The following is a 17,182-nucleotide window of genomic DNA, read 5'->3' on the forward strand; positions in this document are numbered from 1 at the left end:
GGATAAGCTTTTACTAAATAGTAATTTTTTTTAAGTTTTATATAATATGGCTTTTAGAAGCTTCTCATTAAAGCTTCTCATGGAAGGAGAGGAAGAAATAAACTCCAGGGTTTATAATAACAATAGCTAATAACTTAAGTCATGCTTATCCTGCCAGGAAATATACTAAACTTCTTATATATATTATATTTAATTCTAAAGGCAAACCTGAGACAAGTCTAGAGGGTTCAGAGAATGAACTCTTAGGTCAAATTCCTTGGATTCAAAACCTGGCTCCACCACTTCCTAATCATGTTTGTTGACACTGGGCATATTTTTATGCCTCGGTTTCCTTATTTGTCAAAAAAGGGGTGGGGAAGGAGTAAAAAGTCTGCCATACAATGTTGTAATTAATGATATATGAACACATGTAAGGAGCTTAGTGTGGTGCCCAGCTGAATAATGTTAACTATTATTATTAGTTTCATCCATTGTAAGATGCCCTCTTATAACCCTTTCTAGGTTTCATTAACTTCTACGTAACCAAGTGGAGATTTCCTCCATAAATGAATTCTACCAACCACCCCAGAGGAAAGGAACAAACTGGTACAATGGGAAATGTTAAAGTGTAGTAAATGTACATATAATTCATATGTATAATATATATTTTTTCATTATTGCATTTCAGTATCATTAACATACATGGTCTGTTTTGCTTAACAGTAACTGTTATTTGTTAAAATAAAGACATTCCTGAATGCCATATTTGAGCATTTTTGAAAAAGTGGTTACAAAATAGCATCTAACATATCCTCTATACCACAAAAAAACATGCCTTAGATATATATTTTTCTGTGAATTATTTTAACTGCGCTGAGCATGCATTGCTTTTACAATGGGAAACAAAAGAAAATGGATAGTTTTGGCAAGGACAATGGTACTGAGGACTCAAGGACTTTTTTTTTTAATATAAAAAAAGGATCTATCTGGTTTTGTGCCTATACTTTTCTTCATTCAGATTTATCTTGATTATAGTTTGTGAAAGAAAATAACCTTCAAACTCCAGAACAGTAGATACCATTTTAGTACAAACATAATGTTCTAGTTGAAAAATTTAAAACCCATTAAGAATTGTCAACTGGGAAAAAAAAATATCAACTGGGGGCAGTGACGAGGGAGCACAGCTCAGAGTGCTTTTCTAAAAGGTGTTTCACCATCTCCCAATTCTGATTGTCTGCCTCCATTAAGAGACACCTGTATCCACTTAAGACTATATACTCTTCTAGATGCTTAATGAACTGGCCCTTTATTTAAACATCCATTTAACAAGTATTTATTGAAGACCAACTATGTGCTAGGTACCATTGCAGGTGTTATGGATACAAAAAACAGACAAAAAATACTTGTCCTCACGGAGCTTAAATTTTAGTGAGGGGAGATATTTCAAAGTAAGTTAATTACATATTAAGACAGTAATAAATATGGGAAAAGAAACAAAGTGATGATGGTGAAGCAGGGTGCAAAATTTTGGACAGGGAAGGCCTCATTGAAAAGGTAACACTGGAGAAAGACTACAAAAAGTGAGAGAGCAAGCCACGCCAATATTTGGGGAAGAGAATTCTAAACCAGAGATCAAATCCCTGTGGCAGGAATATGCACTGAGGCGGAAAATTGAGGAAATCCACTTGGTGGAGGTATGTGAGCAAAGTAGAAAATAAGAGTCATAAAGTTGAAATATCTAGTTTTTGAATAAAATGGGAAGATGTTGGTAGGCCTTGAGCAAAAGAACGTCATATTCTGACATATATTAGAGATCACTTAGTTTGCTGTGTTGAGAACCATAGAGAAATTAGTTGAGAGGTTATTTTTAATAATTGAGGTTAGCTGACAACGGCTTAGAACCACGGTGATAGGGGAGGGAATTATATGTTGAAAAGTGACATTCTGGGTATATTTTGAAGGTAGAGCAAACATGACTTACTGATATATTGGGGTATTAAAAAATGGTAATGAAGACTGAGGATTTTGGCCTTAATTATAAGGATGGTGTTCCCATAAACTGGTATGACTGAAGATAGTGGGATTGAAGATTGTAGACGTGGAGTCTGAGAGGTTCACAAATTCAGAATTGGACATGTTAATTCAGAACTGGACATGTTAAATTTCAGATCCCCATTAGACATCCACATGGAGAGGTGGAGTGAACACAAGATATATCCATACATAGTATGTGTGTATGTATATATATATATATGTGTGTGTGTGTATATACATATGGAAAAAACATTTGTTCTGAAAAATTACCTAGGACATGCACAACATATTTAAAAATATGAGACTGGATGAAGACTGCAGATAATGAAGAGGTCCTAAGTGTTTTTTCTTTGTGGTATTCCAACATTAAAAGGTCACAAAGATGAAAGTGCACCACCAAGAAACTGAGTAGAAAAGCCAATGATGTGAAAGGAAAACAAAGTATGTTGTCCTAGAGACTACAGGATGAAATGTTTCAAGGAAGAGTTATGTCAACTGTTAGTGTTAGGTCAAAGTGAGTACTGATAATTGACTTGAATTTAGAAACATGGAGGTAGGTCATAGATGACCTTAACAAAAGCATTTTTAGTGGAATAGTAAGGGTAAATCCTGATCATGGTGAATTAACAAACTTGAAAAAAGTGAAATTCATTGTAATTTTTGGTTGGCTCTTTTTTTTCCTTCTTTTCAAGTATCTACCGGGAAGCATTTGCAAATTCTGAAAACTGCAACTTATCAAATATACATAAATGCTAACCCAAGACATCAGTATTTAAATGCAGCTTTGCTTGGTGACCTCATTAAGATAAGGAACTGGCAAAGCAGTCTGTTGTGTGATTAAATCAACACAGTAAAAGCATAATGGTCACTAGCTCAATGAACTAGATGGACTCAGATCCAACTACAATCCCTGATAATCTTGAAAATCTTCAGCATAGAGTATGCCATTGTAAAAATCATTTAACAACAACACACTTCTACATCAGTCATTAGCAGAAATCCAAAAGTTTCCACTTTGCCCATGCCAAAGACACCTGACTACTCTCCCAGATTTATCTTTGCATAACTTCCAGCTCCAGTTGTTAAATATACTTTAGTGAAGTTACCAATGTCATACACAAAAAAATGAAAAGTGATTTGAGCAGCTTAAAGTCTTATTTTCAAATTATACAAATAGATGGAAATTCAAGAAATTCCTTAAATTCTAAGTTTATTTCCTATACCCTAGTTATAAAGTTCAGAGCAGATTTTTAGCATTAAATAGTGACACAGATCAAGTTTCAGATATTTATTATTCAGTGTAAACCCCAACATAATACACCAACATGATTTCGTGCATTTAGAGGGGAAATATTTCCTGGATAAGTGGAAAATTGTGCGGATGGCTTCTGGAAGACCTTCATTCTAAGCAGCTTTATAGTGAAACATTTCATTTAGAAGTCTGGACCTTCTTTCTTCAGTTTGCTGTAATCTACATTCACTGAGTAGAACTTGGAAAAGAAAAAAGATATTTTAGATAATCTATCAAATACACAGAGATGATACAGAAGTTTTAAAATTATTTTTATTCAGCTTTCTATAGTAACAATTACAGACATGAATTTTTTATTATGGATATTTAACAATATAAAAATCATCCAAAGACAGACACTAAAATTCCAGTCCTTTGGTAATGATTTTGGTAAGGTAAAAATATTCAATCTACCTCAGAAGAACAGTGTTAGTATGTTCCCTCAATTTCCTAAATCAGATTGCATCACTAGCAAACCAATGACACCTGACCACTTCCGGTACAAAAGTTTTTAAACAATACCGTATTTTTGCTTCTAAATAATTTTTTATTTAAATCATAATGCATGTTTGGAAACCTGTAATTTCTAAAAAAATTTCCAACTAGGGCGCCTTGGTGGCTCTGTCGGTTGAGGCTGCCTTTGGCTCAGGTCATGATCCCGGAGTCCCAGAATCAAGTTCCACATCAGGATCCCTGTTCAGTGGGGAGTCTGCTTCTCCCTCTGCCCCTCACCCTGCTTGTGCTCTCTCTCGCTCTCTCTCAAATAAATAAAATCTTAAAAAAAAAAAAATTCCAACTAAAATTAATTTTAGAAATCTATGATTGCTTTAGGAAAAAAAACTGCCTCTAACTCTCAAGAACTTTTTTTTTAATGATTTGTATTTGAAACATCTCCAAGAGTTCCTACTGAGAAAACATTAGGACTTATACATTAAGCCCAAGGCTTAATCTTGGGTTTACACATTCTTGTGCCAAAGAATGCCGAAGAGGCTGTGATTTAATTACCTGAAGACTACATTATTTTAACTCCAAAAGAACTAAAACTGCAGAATCATCATTTTCTTCAGGGTTTTTAAGAAGCTCATAAACCTGACCTATTATTTCTTCAAATCCTTTTCTTTATTTTTCCAAATATACCCTAACTTCATCTCCAACTGAAAAATTCTTAAGTTTAAAAAAAAGAAAAGTTTGCAGGTTGTAAAGCTTATCCTTGAGATATACACTAAGTTGCATAGACAGAGAAGTATAAATAAGCCAAAGAGCAATAATCTTTGTTCTGACATTGTTCTTATAAAGCAATTGAATCTAGACAACGAGATTTTTAAAAAGAAACTAATTGTGCTATCTTAAAATGTTAGCAAAATTAGAGGGAATATTTATAAAAAAACTACAGGCTAAAGATTAACAAAATAAACACTGATTGGGTTCTTCTAATGAATGCCAGACACTGAGGGCACAATGCTTTATGTTTATCTTAATTATCACAGCCTTACTCATTCTTACTTTATAAAGAGACAATTGAAGATCAAGTTATAAGATTCGCCAACACTGAATAAGAAGCAGGATCAAGCCCTCGCACTCATGCAGAGTGGAAAGGTCATAGTATCTCTGCCAATTTTCCCAAAACTAAGCAGGCTTCTGATGTATTTGCTTCTATTCGATTCCATGTGCCAGCAACAAAATTTTCTGTTGAAGTAATGAAGTAATTTTCGAATCTGTTTTATTTTTAAGCTTCCATGTCCCCATTCTTTTTCTCAATTTAATGGTGGCTATCTGGAAAGTCTCTGGAACAATACCTGGGAACACACACATATTCTGAGCACACATATTCTGATAGTGGTTTTGGGACACTTTATTCAGTTGAGAGTGTTGCTGGGCCTTTAATGCTTTAATCCTATTTTAGTCGTCTCGTCGGTCTTAACTTTGGCTAGATTTGCAAAGTGGCAACAAATAATCCCCAAAACTTAGTGGTTTACAACAAAAGGTTTGTTTTTCACTTGCATTATATGCCATTTGAAAGCTGATTGCTCTGTGTTCTCTTCATTGAAATTCTGGGTTAATGAATAATAACTGTCCATTTTGGTCTCAGGACAGAGGAAATAGAACAATGGGGGAAGCACACACTGGTTCAGAAGTGGCAGATATCATTTCTCCTCACTTAGAATTTTCCAGAGTAAGTGGCATGGCCAAAAACAAAAAAACCCAATTATCTCAGGTGAGGGGTAGTGAATGATAAAAATAATCTAGTCTACCTCACTGTTTAGGTTTTCGAGCAGTAGCAGGCTTCATCCACTCTAGGCTCACAAGTTCAGGATTTGGTTCCCTTTTATTTCTGCTTACAAATCACCCAATTCTTCTACAAGTTCATCTCTTGGCAAATACAGCCAATAATAGTCCACTAACATCCTGTTTTCCAAAATCTTTTCATAACAAGCTCTTAAGGCACAAGGTCCACTTTCCAAGTTACAGCAGGTGATACTTTATCATAAAGTATTTTTTTATCAAATATGATTCATCTTTCCAATCTCTAAATCAAGGTCATAGCTACTCATCCCATTCATGCCATACAAAATAAGATTTTTGCTGTAGCAACATTCCATTTCCAATTCATATGTCCTCGTACTGGCATGTGTTATTGCAGTGCCAGGGCATTGGTAATTTGCCTTCATTATCAGAATCACCTAGAGAGCTTTTTGAACTACACCTACCCGGAGACTCCAATACACAATTTGGTGGAAGGATCAAGGCCTGTTTTTTCCCTTTTCTTTTTTAAAGTTTACTGGATGTGGAATCATTTTCTCTAAAATGTACTCAAACAATCGTATAAGAGAGGAAAAATAAATCAGGATGCCCATTTACCATTTTTTCAAGTTAAAATGTAATACACAGGTTAGGTGGCTCATTTCAGCTTTGCCAGCACATTTCTGTTTCTTGCAGGGAGATCCATTTAGAGATTTGGGAGCCCAATTATGATCACCCAATTGAGTGGAAAGCTTGGAATCAGCAAAGGCAATAATTATCTTAAAAGTTGCTCTTATTAATAATAACAGCAGCCACCTCCATTGGATGTCTATCTCCTAAAGGGTCCTGGACACTCACTGGTCAGGGTACCCCTTCTTGAGAGTGCTTAAGCAAACTGCAATTTCTCTCTTTTGATGAAGTAGCAAAGTGCACACAGTGAGTTATACACTTTAAATAGGTACATTGTATGCAATGTGAATAATACTCTAATAAAGCTGCCCTGGTTTTAACATTTCCAGAGTTTCTTTGTATGCATAATTTTTACACATAAGGAGGGTTATGTTTAGGGAAACAACAAATGGTCTCAGATTAATAACAAAATGGATGGGCTTTAAGAGCACTATGCTAAGTAAGATACATCACACTGAGAAAGACAAATACTGCATGATATCCCTTATATGCAAAATCTAAAAAAGCTGAACTTGTAAAAGTAGAATGGTGGTTACCAGGGTCTGGGCGTGGGGGAATTAGGGAGATGTTTAAGAGTACAAACTTGTGACTAATATCTAATACACAACACAGGAATTATAGTGAATAATGTTGTATTACACACGTCAAAGCTGCTAAGACACTAGGTCTTAATTTTCTCAACACACACAAAAAAATAGTAATTATGCGACAATAGAAGTGTTAGGTAATGCTATTATAGCATACTGCAACACATAAATTTATCAAACCAACACCTTGTATATTTCACACTTAACGTAATTTTATATGCCAACTGTATCTCGATAAAATAACGAAATGGTCTCAGTCCATAAACTCATTTTGTGAAAGAGTAGTTCCATAAACCACTTTTCAGGTAAGATGTTAAAAAGTTCAGTTAGAAGGTTCATTGTAAAATTTAAGTTTCAACTGAATTTCATTTCTTCCGAATTACCCTCACCTGAAATATTTCAACCATACCAACAAGAAAGAAAAGCCAACCAAACCATCCACTGGAATAGTACTACTCAAAGTGCGGTCTGTGGACCAGCAGCATCAGCATCACCTGAAACATTGTTAGAAATGCAAATTCTTAGTCTCCACAACAGACCACCTAAATTAGAACCTCTCGGGATGGAGCCGAACAACGTGTGTTTTAACCACCTGTCTACGTGAGGCCTACGTACACTGAAGTTTGTAAACCACTGCACTAGACTATTCAAGATCTAAGAAAATGGTATATGATAGCTATACCACCTCTACTTTTTTTACTTAGTCAAATAATGAAAACATTATCTTAATTTCACATCCAGAGTCTAGTGTCTGTGAATAAAACCTTAGAAAAAAATATGTGCTAGGGAAATACGCCATTTTAATTTCATAGAACAATCTAGCAGTTCCTCCAAAGTTCATTATAACGGAATTTTACATGTATATCCAATTTCAAAAAAAAAAAAAACCTACTACATGAGTATTAAAATACACTTTCTAGCAATTCTGAAACAATTTTGTAGCTTACCTTATATTGCTCATTGGGACCCAGTTTGTTCCAGGGTTCTGGGTTATTCTTCCTATCCCAGCTAAAAGGAACAAACATTGTAATTGCTATAGTAATAAAACTATTTAAAATAGTTTTGTACTTCCTAAGAAGCTAGTATTTTGAATAGATCTCATTTTCTATTAGAGTAAGTATGGTGTTGTTTTCATTAGAGCTGAAGCAGAGATATAGCATTAGATTGCTATAATTAGCAAAATCATGTCATCAATTAGAAAAAAGAGTACAGCACTACTGGGTATTTAGTGAGGTAGTGGAAAGAAGGGGCACCTGCACCCCAATGTTCATAGCAACAATGTCCACAATAGCCAAACTGTGGAGGGAGCTGAGATGTCCTTCAACAGATGAACAGATAAAGAAAATGTGGATCATAAATACAACGGAATATTACTCAACCATCTGAAAGGATGAATACCTACCATTTACATCAACATGGATGAACTGAAGGGTATTATGCTAACTGAAATAAGTCAATTGGAGAAAGACAATTATCATACTGTATCACTCATATGTGGAATATAAGAAATAACACAGAGGATCATAGGAGAAGGGAGGGTAAACTGAATGGGAAGAAATGAGAGAGGGAGACAAACCATGAGAGACTCTTGACTCCGAGAAACAAACTGAGGGCTGTGGAAAGGGAGGTGGGGGGTGCGGGTAACAGGCTGGTGGGCATTAAGGAGGGCATGTGATGTGATGAGCACCGGGTGTTATACACAACTAATGAATCACTGAACATTACAACAAAAACTAATGATGTACTATACGTTGACTAATTGAATTTAAATTAAAAAAAAAAAAAAAGAAGAAGAAAGGGTAGAACACAGGGCCTCTGAGACAGTGAATGTCCCTATCCCTGTCACAGGAAACTCTAAACTTGGCTTTAGTAAAGAAGTGATATACAGAAAAGTATACAGAATAACAATAAATCTTTTTGTTGCCTGTTGTTCTCTAATTTCAAAAAGAAGCATTCCTGGGACACCTGGGTGGCTCAGTAGGTTAAGTGTCTGCCTTCAGCTCAGGTCACAATCCCAGGGTCCTGAGATGGAGCCCAGCATCAAGCTCCTTACTCAGTGGGGAGCCTGGATCTCCCTCTGCCTGCCGCTCCCCCTGCTTGTGCTCTCTCTCTGACAAATAAATAAATAAAATCTTAAAAAGCATTCCTTATTGAGGAAAAGCAGGCAAAAACCATTTACATGTATCAGCAACCCTGATTATTTTATAAAAATAGTTATCTCAATTCTCACAAGATTCTAAATAGATATTAGCAGTTCTACTCTACCGATGAGAAAAATGAGACTCAGAGAAACTTAGACAATTTTATGAACCAAGAAAAGTAAACGTCAACAGCAGAACTAGGATCTGAACTTCCTATACACGACTACAAAACTTAGGCTCTACTACTTGATGTTGCCTCCCTGAAGATTATGGCTTCTAAACCAGCTGTAGACCATCAGAGTTATAAAATTTTTAAGTACTTACCTGACATCTGGATTGAACAACGCCAGGCGCAAGACATACAGTGCTGCTCCAGTACCTCCGGCCCCAATAAATACGAAGAGGGGGATCAACTAGAATCAAACACAAAATAGACAAGAATTAACTGCCAGCTTCAAATACCTAAATACTGAAAAAATGGAAGGCTACAGTAGTTCCTACACACCAGTTCTGAAGTCTCAAACTGCTATTTTTCAGTTTTGTTTTAAAATTTGAATAAAGGTAGACATTACACTGAGGTAAGATTTCTTATAACTGTGTTCAAAAGAAAGAAATGGAATTTCTGAAAGATGTGAAGATGAATCTGGTTTCATGCAGAAAAACTCATATTCAAATTTTTAAATTTCCAGTAAAATATATCAAGTCTTCTTCACCTCTCTAATATTTATACATTATTCTCATTGCATTTCCCGGCTTCCTTTATCTCGAGGTTTGTAAAACAACTTCTTGGCCTGTCTTGTAAGTGTTACGAAAAGCATAAATTCTGTGAAATTAAAATGTTGAATGAGCAAACAAAAGCACGCCCATTACAAACATTGGTTACATGCATAAATCTCTGACAACATATTGCTACTAATGTTTAATGTGTAGTTACACAATGGGTTTAAGATAAAGACTGCGTAATTGAGTTTTAGGACAACACATTGATACGGTGGGGAGAAAACTTGAGATACAAAAGAACTGCGAGTCACCTCTGCGCTACCGAACTCCCCCAAAATCTAAAGACGTCAAGACAAACTGAGGATTCCAAGATTATAGACCTTTGTAATTGCCACAAGGCCTGGCGGTGCAAGGCAGTGAGCACTAGATCTTTGAGATGGCATAACAAATAGAAAACCTGACCTGCTGGTCTCCAACCCACACTGGGCACAACTATCCCTGGGTCCAACCAACACACCAGAGGGTGCAACCAACAGGATGTTCCAATATTCACCAGTTTATTTTCCTCGAAGATATCCCTCACCTTCCGCCTGCCAGCCTAAACCCCTCAATGCACGGCGTGGTCAGAGCTCGAGGACCCGAGGAAATTAGGACAGCATATGTGAAGCAGGGTACACCCAAAGGACAGTTAATGACTGTGAAGGAGGAAGCCCCCAGGGAGGTGAGGAAGCCGCAGCCGGTGACAGGATGGACAAGTGAAGACACTGCGAAAGGGATCACGAACTTACGCTCGGGTGCTTCTTGGCCTGACCGATAATCTGGCGTAACATGGTTGCGGCAGAGGCCTCCTGTCCAGGAGAAGAAAAAACCAAAAGTGGAAGGCCCGTCACTAAGTAAACCCTACACGGAGGATGAACGGACGTCCAAAGTCACCCAGAACCTCCTACCTGAAGGACCCCTGGCACAGAGGGCAGTCTGCGGCACGAGGGCCCGGATGCGACTGTCCTTAACAGTGCCTGCCTTGACCCAGCGCCTTATGCGTCCGCTTTAACCTGCCCAGACCCTTAGCGTCCCAGTCCCAGGCGAAACATTCTCACTCCTGTCCTATATATGCTTCTGACCGGTAACTTTTGCGTCGAAATTTGAACACTTTGATTGACTAGACAGGCACTTTCTCGGGAAGACTCGCGTTGAGACATGGGATGGGTGGGGTCTTCTTGGGAGGCGCGGGCGAGCTTGTCCGCGCGCGCTAAGGGGTTGAGGACGCGCGTGCTGGGCGCGCGCTTGTCGGCCCTGACGGTCGCTGAGGGAGCTACAGGGCGCCTGCGGCTGCTGAGCGTCCGGCGCCTGGAGAGCAGGTCGAGTCTCTTGCTGCTAAGGTCAGCGACTGCGGTTTAAGAAGACTGCAGCTGCTTCCTGTGTTAGACTGTCGCTAACGGGCAGAAGTTAAAAACTAGTAAATGACTTGACGATGGCAGTAGCCCTCTCAATGTACGTAATCTCTCAATCCCCAGGTTCTGGCTCTGGATTTAATGTTCAGTGCCATACCCTTATACCCTGTCCCGGGACCCGAAATTGCATTCTTAAAAGGTATTTTGAGTGCTCCTGTTTCTACACATATCTTACAGTACTCTAACACAATTTTCATTTATCTGTTGTTTTTTTCTTTTTTTATCTGAAAGTCGTAACATGGGACTGGCTTCCGGGGTCTCGGGACAATCTGAACTCTCTCCAATATCCTACGTAGTTTCAAGCATTAATCGACTCATCACTCCAGTGATTGGGACTGAGAAGACTAGGAAAAGGCTCCTTCGAAAAAGCAAAGTGAAACTGAAAGGAGAAGTAAACATTGACCAAGTTAAAACGGATGATGCAGGTGTACATAATAGTGTTAAGTGTGACAGGCTGAAACTGGAAAGATCCTTCTGAAAAGTGGAAGGAGGTCTGGCATGGTTAGAACTTGAAGAGGGAGAACAGGGTGGGGATCAGATCTGCTGGGCCAGTGACCACTTAAACATCAAGGGTTTTATGCTGAGAGCATTAGGAAGTTATGTAAATAAATAAATAAATAAATAAAAGAGTTGCTGTGGTTGTAAACGATTGCTTTGTCTATGAAGAATGGATTAGAGGACAAAAGCATCAAAGGGGAATGGACTGGTCAAGGGCCACGGTAGTAGTCCTTGCAAGAGATAATAGTATCTTGGACCAGTGTGGGCAGTGTGATGATGTAGAAAGGATTGCAGACATTGGTCGAAAGTGAGGAAGTGAGGAGAAGGAGAAGCCCAGGATAATATCAGAGGTTCAGTTTTGATTGGCTGTTTGGATGTTGATGCCAATTATTGTGATAAGAAACAATAGAGAATGATGGATATATTTATGTAGAATACAAATCTCTCTAGGTCAGAAGAGAGATCAAACTAGAAAAATATATGTAGGACTCAGTTTATTGATGGGAAATGAAGCCATATGACTGAATGAAATTGCTTGGGGAGAGAAGGTAGAAGGTAATAAGAGACAAAGGACATGGAGGTGAGGCATTCCAACATGCAATGTCTGGGAGAGGAGATAAGGCCAGCAAAAAACAAATAAATGGCGATTATTAAGATGATATATCATGAAGCTTAGGAAGATGGTGTCTTTTTAATTCATTCAGTAAATCTTGCATGAAGTACCTACTCAGCAGCCAGGACCCTGTTCTAACTTGGGAGAAAGCAGTGAATGCAGACATTGTTCTATCCTAATGAAGATTACATGGAAGTTGGGAAGACAAACTATAATCAATAAACAATTAAGATAACTTTAGATCGTGATAAACCAACAAAATATGATAGTAAGAAGGACATGCGGGAGTGGAGGAAAGAAGGTTACTTAAGTGAAAGTAGACAAGGAAGTTCCCTCTAAGGAGGTAAATAAATAAATTTAGCCATAATATCTAAATAAATTAAGGTTATCACACTTAAATGAGGAGGTAACCTGCTGACAATATGAGTGAAGAATGTTCAATTCTCAAGAGAAATGGTTTTGAGATGAAAAAGCAAAACAAAACCCAAGGCCAATGTGGCTGAGCCATGTCAAAGGAGAGAAGAAAATGAGATCAGGGAGGTTGTAAAGGACTCTGACATTGACTTTATAGATGGTGAGGAATGTGGCTATATTTTTAAAGTCAGCACAAAGATCATGGAAAATACTTAAAAGTGAACAGAAACCTAACAGCAGTAAATACCAGTGGACTTTTAGCAAAGAAATTAGAAGGAGGAAGATTTCTTCTTATAATATTTTATTTTTAATGATAATAGGTGATAATAAAATAAGTAAGTAGATATACAGGAATACCACTGTTGATAAGAAAGTAAAATCCAAAGACTTATTTTTTTGGTCATTGACCTAATTTCTAGCAGTAACAATAATACAGGTAGTCAAGTGATGCCTTTGGAAATGTTAACAAAGCAAGGTTGCAGAATATAAATTTCATTAAATATTAACCAGAATGTCAAGTTATAAAAGTTTGAATTATGCATATTAGAGTTAGGGGAAAGAATCTGTGACCTATATTTTAAGCAGGGTTTGGAAGAACAGAAGAGACAATCAAGGAAAAGAAGCCATAGTAGAGGATACAATTTGTAAAAATACATTTTAGCTTTAGAAGTAGTGTTGGTATGTATGGTAGATTATATAGTATATAAATACCTGTTTTCTGTCCCTGGAAGGGGATATCACTCACTTGCCTCTATGTCAGACTTGATAAGATGACTTGCTTTATTAGCAAATGCGATGTGAAATGTAACCTGTGTCATGCGTAAGCAGAAGCTTTAAGATGCAATATGTGCCATGTTCTTTCTTTTCTCTTAGCCACAGCAATGTTCCAGATAGAGGTTTGGGTGTCAGGGTGAAAATTACTTGGAGCAGAGACATTGCTGACCTACAATGAATATGTATTGAGAATGAAAAATAAGGCTTTATTGCTGTAAATCACCAGATTTAAGAGTAATTTGTTGCTGCAGCCTAACTTAGCCTACTCTACTAAAGAATTTGGCACTGAAGGTATGGTGGTATATTACCATAATAAAAATCCTCAAATATCTGGCATTGGATTCAGGTCCCAGCAATAAGTCACAAGGTAACTGTTACCAGAAGCTGGAAGGATAACGATTATGTTATACAGTGCTGGAACATTTGACGAAATTGTTCTTAATCAATTGGAAGGCAGTTAATGTCCCTCATAAATTCATAGGTTTCAGTGAAATGGCAGGCAAAGGGTATGTTAACTGCATGTGTCTGCTACTATTGGCAACAGTTGACAAGGTAATACAATATAGAGATGGACTCAGAAAATAATTGGTCAGTTTGCAAGCTTCAATGACAGGGAATAAAGCATCTAAAAATTTAGAGACTTGCGGAGTTAGAAGATATGGCTGATACTTATCTTCAGCTGTATAAGATACAACTGAGATTGATGTTTAATCAAAAAGATCAATTAAAAATATCAAGATAATGACCCAATCAAGAATGTAGCCATCACACCCTTATTGAAACATCTCAATAAATTAAGGTGTCTCAGTAAATTCTCTCAACTGAACAATTTGAAAGTCTGGACAAAGAGATAAGGGTGTAGCTCTCTCACCAAAGCCTTGCAGGATCAAGGTGACTAAAATTAAATCTAGAGAAGGAAGGAGGTATGACTAAAAAGAAATGTGAGTATAGCCATTGATGGATAGAGTTGACTGGAATCAAATGAAGAATAGACTAAGTACTGCTTAAAAAAAAAATCGTCTTTGATTACAGACACGGTGACTAATTGAGATGTGAAATGACAATTGGACTCCCAGTGTTCTGGAGATGAAAAACAGGTTGAGAGGTGTACTTATCCTTCAAGGAGAGCCTATTCTCTAATGCCCCCTTTAGAGAGATCTAAGGCAAGACTTCCCAAAGGCTGAAACAGGAACCACAGAGAGGAGTAGACTAGAACTAACCTCCAAATAGCAAAATCAGGACCTACTCAAGGAATATTCCAAACTTTCAATCAGCAGCAACTTCTGCTTTGTGAGATTTCAGGACCAGTGTGTGCCTCCCATTCTTTCTTTTTCTGAATAGGATTATTCATGGTGGTTATCCAGTCCCTGTTCCACCATTACATTTTGTATGTTGTGGGGCAAATAACTTAACTTGGCTATTTCATAGGTCTCCAAATTAAGAGGGGACATAGCTAGAACAGAGACTACAGCATCACACATAGATCATGGGCTTTAAACTGGAAATCATGACAGTATAGGACTTTTAGGTAATTTCCCTTGGTGAGGAGGGTGAAAGAGGAAAGAAGAAAGATCTGAATGATTCTAATCAGAAAGGCCACTGTGGTAGATTATTCTTTTTGTTCACAAATATTTAATGTCCTTAATAAGAAAAGATTGTCTTTTATTTCCCTGTTGATAAGCTTTGTCAGATGACTCGGTTTGGGCAATAAGCATGCAATTTAAAAATACTGATAAAACAGGAAGAAATAAGACTTTGGGGCCTATGAAGAACTTAATGAAGACTATGATCTTCGTAGAATGATGAGGCCAAAAAAGAGGAAGATTTGCATTCCGTATGGGTGAAATAACCTACATAAGGCAGAAGAAATAAAAGTTCATAGTGAAAGTGTATAATATGTAGAAGAAATTGAGATAAATTCAGTGTGTTGGAAGCTTAGGTTGCATACGGAGGGGTTATAGAAAATGAAACAGAAAAGGTTAACCCAGATTTTTGAGAATTTTAGATTTGTGACTTGATCCTTTAAGTAGTGAGGATTCACAAAAGCTTTGTATCTAAACACAGGATAAAACAACTACAAGCCATAATGATGAAGGTTAGTTGGAAGGCAGGCAGGCAGGGACAAGAGGCTCCCACCCTAAGAGGAAGCCACCCTTAAAAGGATTTTATACCACCCTGCAAGAAGCCCTCCACCCTTTCCCATATGATAGATACATGACAAAAATCTGATCAGATGACAGGCGCAGGGAGGGTTAATCAGATTAAAACAGACCTGCTAACAAGCCTATAAAAACCCCTAGACTTAAAAACTCCAGTGGCAGGCACGGGGGTGGTTTAGTGAGTTAAGTGGCTGCCTTCCACTCCAGTCATGATCCCAGGGTCCTGGTATTGAGTCCCCTGTCATGCTCCCTGCTCTGGAAGAGTCTGCTTTTCCCTCTACCCCTCCCCCCTGCTCGATCTCTCTCTCTCTCTCTCTCTCTCTCTCTCTCTCTCTCTCTCTCTGTGTCTTTCAAATAAATAAAATCTTTAAAAAGAAAAAAAGAAACTCCAGTGGCAACCCCTTTGGGTCCCCTCTCCTTGGTGGCTTTGTACTATCACTTTGCTATCGCTCAAAAAACCTTACTTTGCTGCCCACCACTGTATCTGGTCTACCTCTTCATTAGAAGGGCCGTGACCAAGTACTACAGGCAACAGGCAGAGAAAAAATCCTGCAACAATAATATCTTAATAAATGAATTGGAGCTGTTTTTTACAATTACACTCTGAGATTTGTGCCCTCTAGATTTCTTGTTCCATTATTTGATTTAATTTTATAAATAATTTTAAAATACAAATATGTATAAATCATAGTTGTCTAAGTTAAATGTAAGTTGTACTGCGAATAGCTCTAAAAATGTCTAAGCAGTGTATCAATAGCACCCCCCAAAAATGATTTCTCGCAGAGTTTCTCTGTAAATTCAAGCCTAGAAAATTCTGGAAGGCATAGTGATTATGTGTTTTTATTAATGTGTGACAGTAAAAAAATGGCTTCTTTAGAGAAGAATAATTTGATAAGTGAGCCGTGGAATATGATAATAATGCAAATTGAAGGCAGACTCTTATATTTTTTACTCTGCATTTAGGCATTTAATTATTTTTCTAGCAGATAAATTGACAACTGTAGTTGTTTTTCTGATAACACAAATACAAATTATACCTTCACTTGTTAATGAAGATTCTGCAGCTATCCTTAATCTAAAAATAAATATGTTCTTCCACTAGTATTATGGTTACTTAGCATAAACTGTATTTAATTATAAAATTTCTATTAGAAAAATGAGAACATATTCTGGTCTGTGAAAGTTTACTTTCACTGTTGTAAATCTCAAAGCTTCACATACTGCCATTAGTTTAAATTAAATACCTGAAGAACTTTATGTACAAAATTCAATGAATACTGAAAAGCAAAGAAACTCTAACAATGTATTTATTTATTTATTTTATTAAAGATTTATTTATATGAAGGAGAGAGAGAGAGCGTGCACAAGGGGGTGGAGGGGTAGAGGGAAAAGGAGAGAATCTCAAGCTGACTTCTGGCTGAGTGTGGAGCCTTCCTCGGGGCTGGATCCCACAACCCTGAGGTCATGACCTGAGCTGAAATCAAGAGTCTGACATTTAACCGACTCAGCCACCCAGGTGCCCCAAAACTCTAACAATTTGAAACAGTGACACTCATTTTCACCAAAACTTCCTGGTTAAGCAATATTTTA

General features: G+C 37.3%; 1 protein-coding gene across 1 annotated transcript; it reads right to left on the bottom strand.

Annotated features, from left to right (window-relative positions):
• Positions 1–3,286: 3,286 nt before the first annotated feature.
• Positions 3,287–10,635, bottom strand: NDUFA4 (NDUFA4 mitochondrial complex associated). The gene is made up of 4 exons (XM_002926692.4): positions 10,472–10,635; positions 9,288–9,376; positions 7,770–7,830; positions 3,287–3,503 (listed from the first exon to the last, which is right to left on the bottom strand). The coding sequence occupies exons 1-4, from the start codon at positions 10,511–10,513 to the stop codon at positions 3,447–3,449; spliced, it is 249 nt and encodes an 82-aa protein (XP_002926738.1). The 5' UTR covers positions 10,514–10,635; the 3' UTR covers positions 3,287–3,446.
• Positions 10,636–17,182: the final 6,547 nt, after the last annotated feature.

The sequence above is a fragment of the Ailuropoda melanoleuca genome, chromosome 1 (genome assembly GCF_002007445.2).
Source record: "Ailuropoda melanoleuca isolate Jingjing chromosome 1, ASM200744v2, whole genome shotgun sequence".
Taxonomy (NCBI): domain Eukaryota; kingdom Metazoa; phylum Chordata; class Mammalia; order Carnivora; family Ursidae; genus Ailuropoda; species Ailuropoda melanoleuca.

Excerpts from the sequence above, each read along its gene's own strand:
- NDUFA4 (XM_002926692.4), bottom strand. The coding sequence starts at position 10,513 with ATGTTACGCCAGATTATCGGTCAGGCCAAGAAGCACCCGAGC. Across the intron at positions 7,831-9,287 it reads TTGTTCAATCCAGATGTCAG|CTGGGATAGGAAGAATAACC; the intron begins GTAAGTACTTAA and ends TGTTCCTTTTAG. Across the intron at positions 3,504-7,769 it reads GTCCCAATGAGCAATATAAG|TTCTACTCAGTGAATGTAGA; the intron begins GTAAGCTACAAA and ends TTCTTTTCCAAG.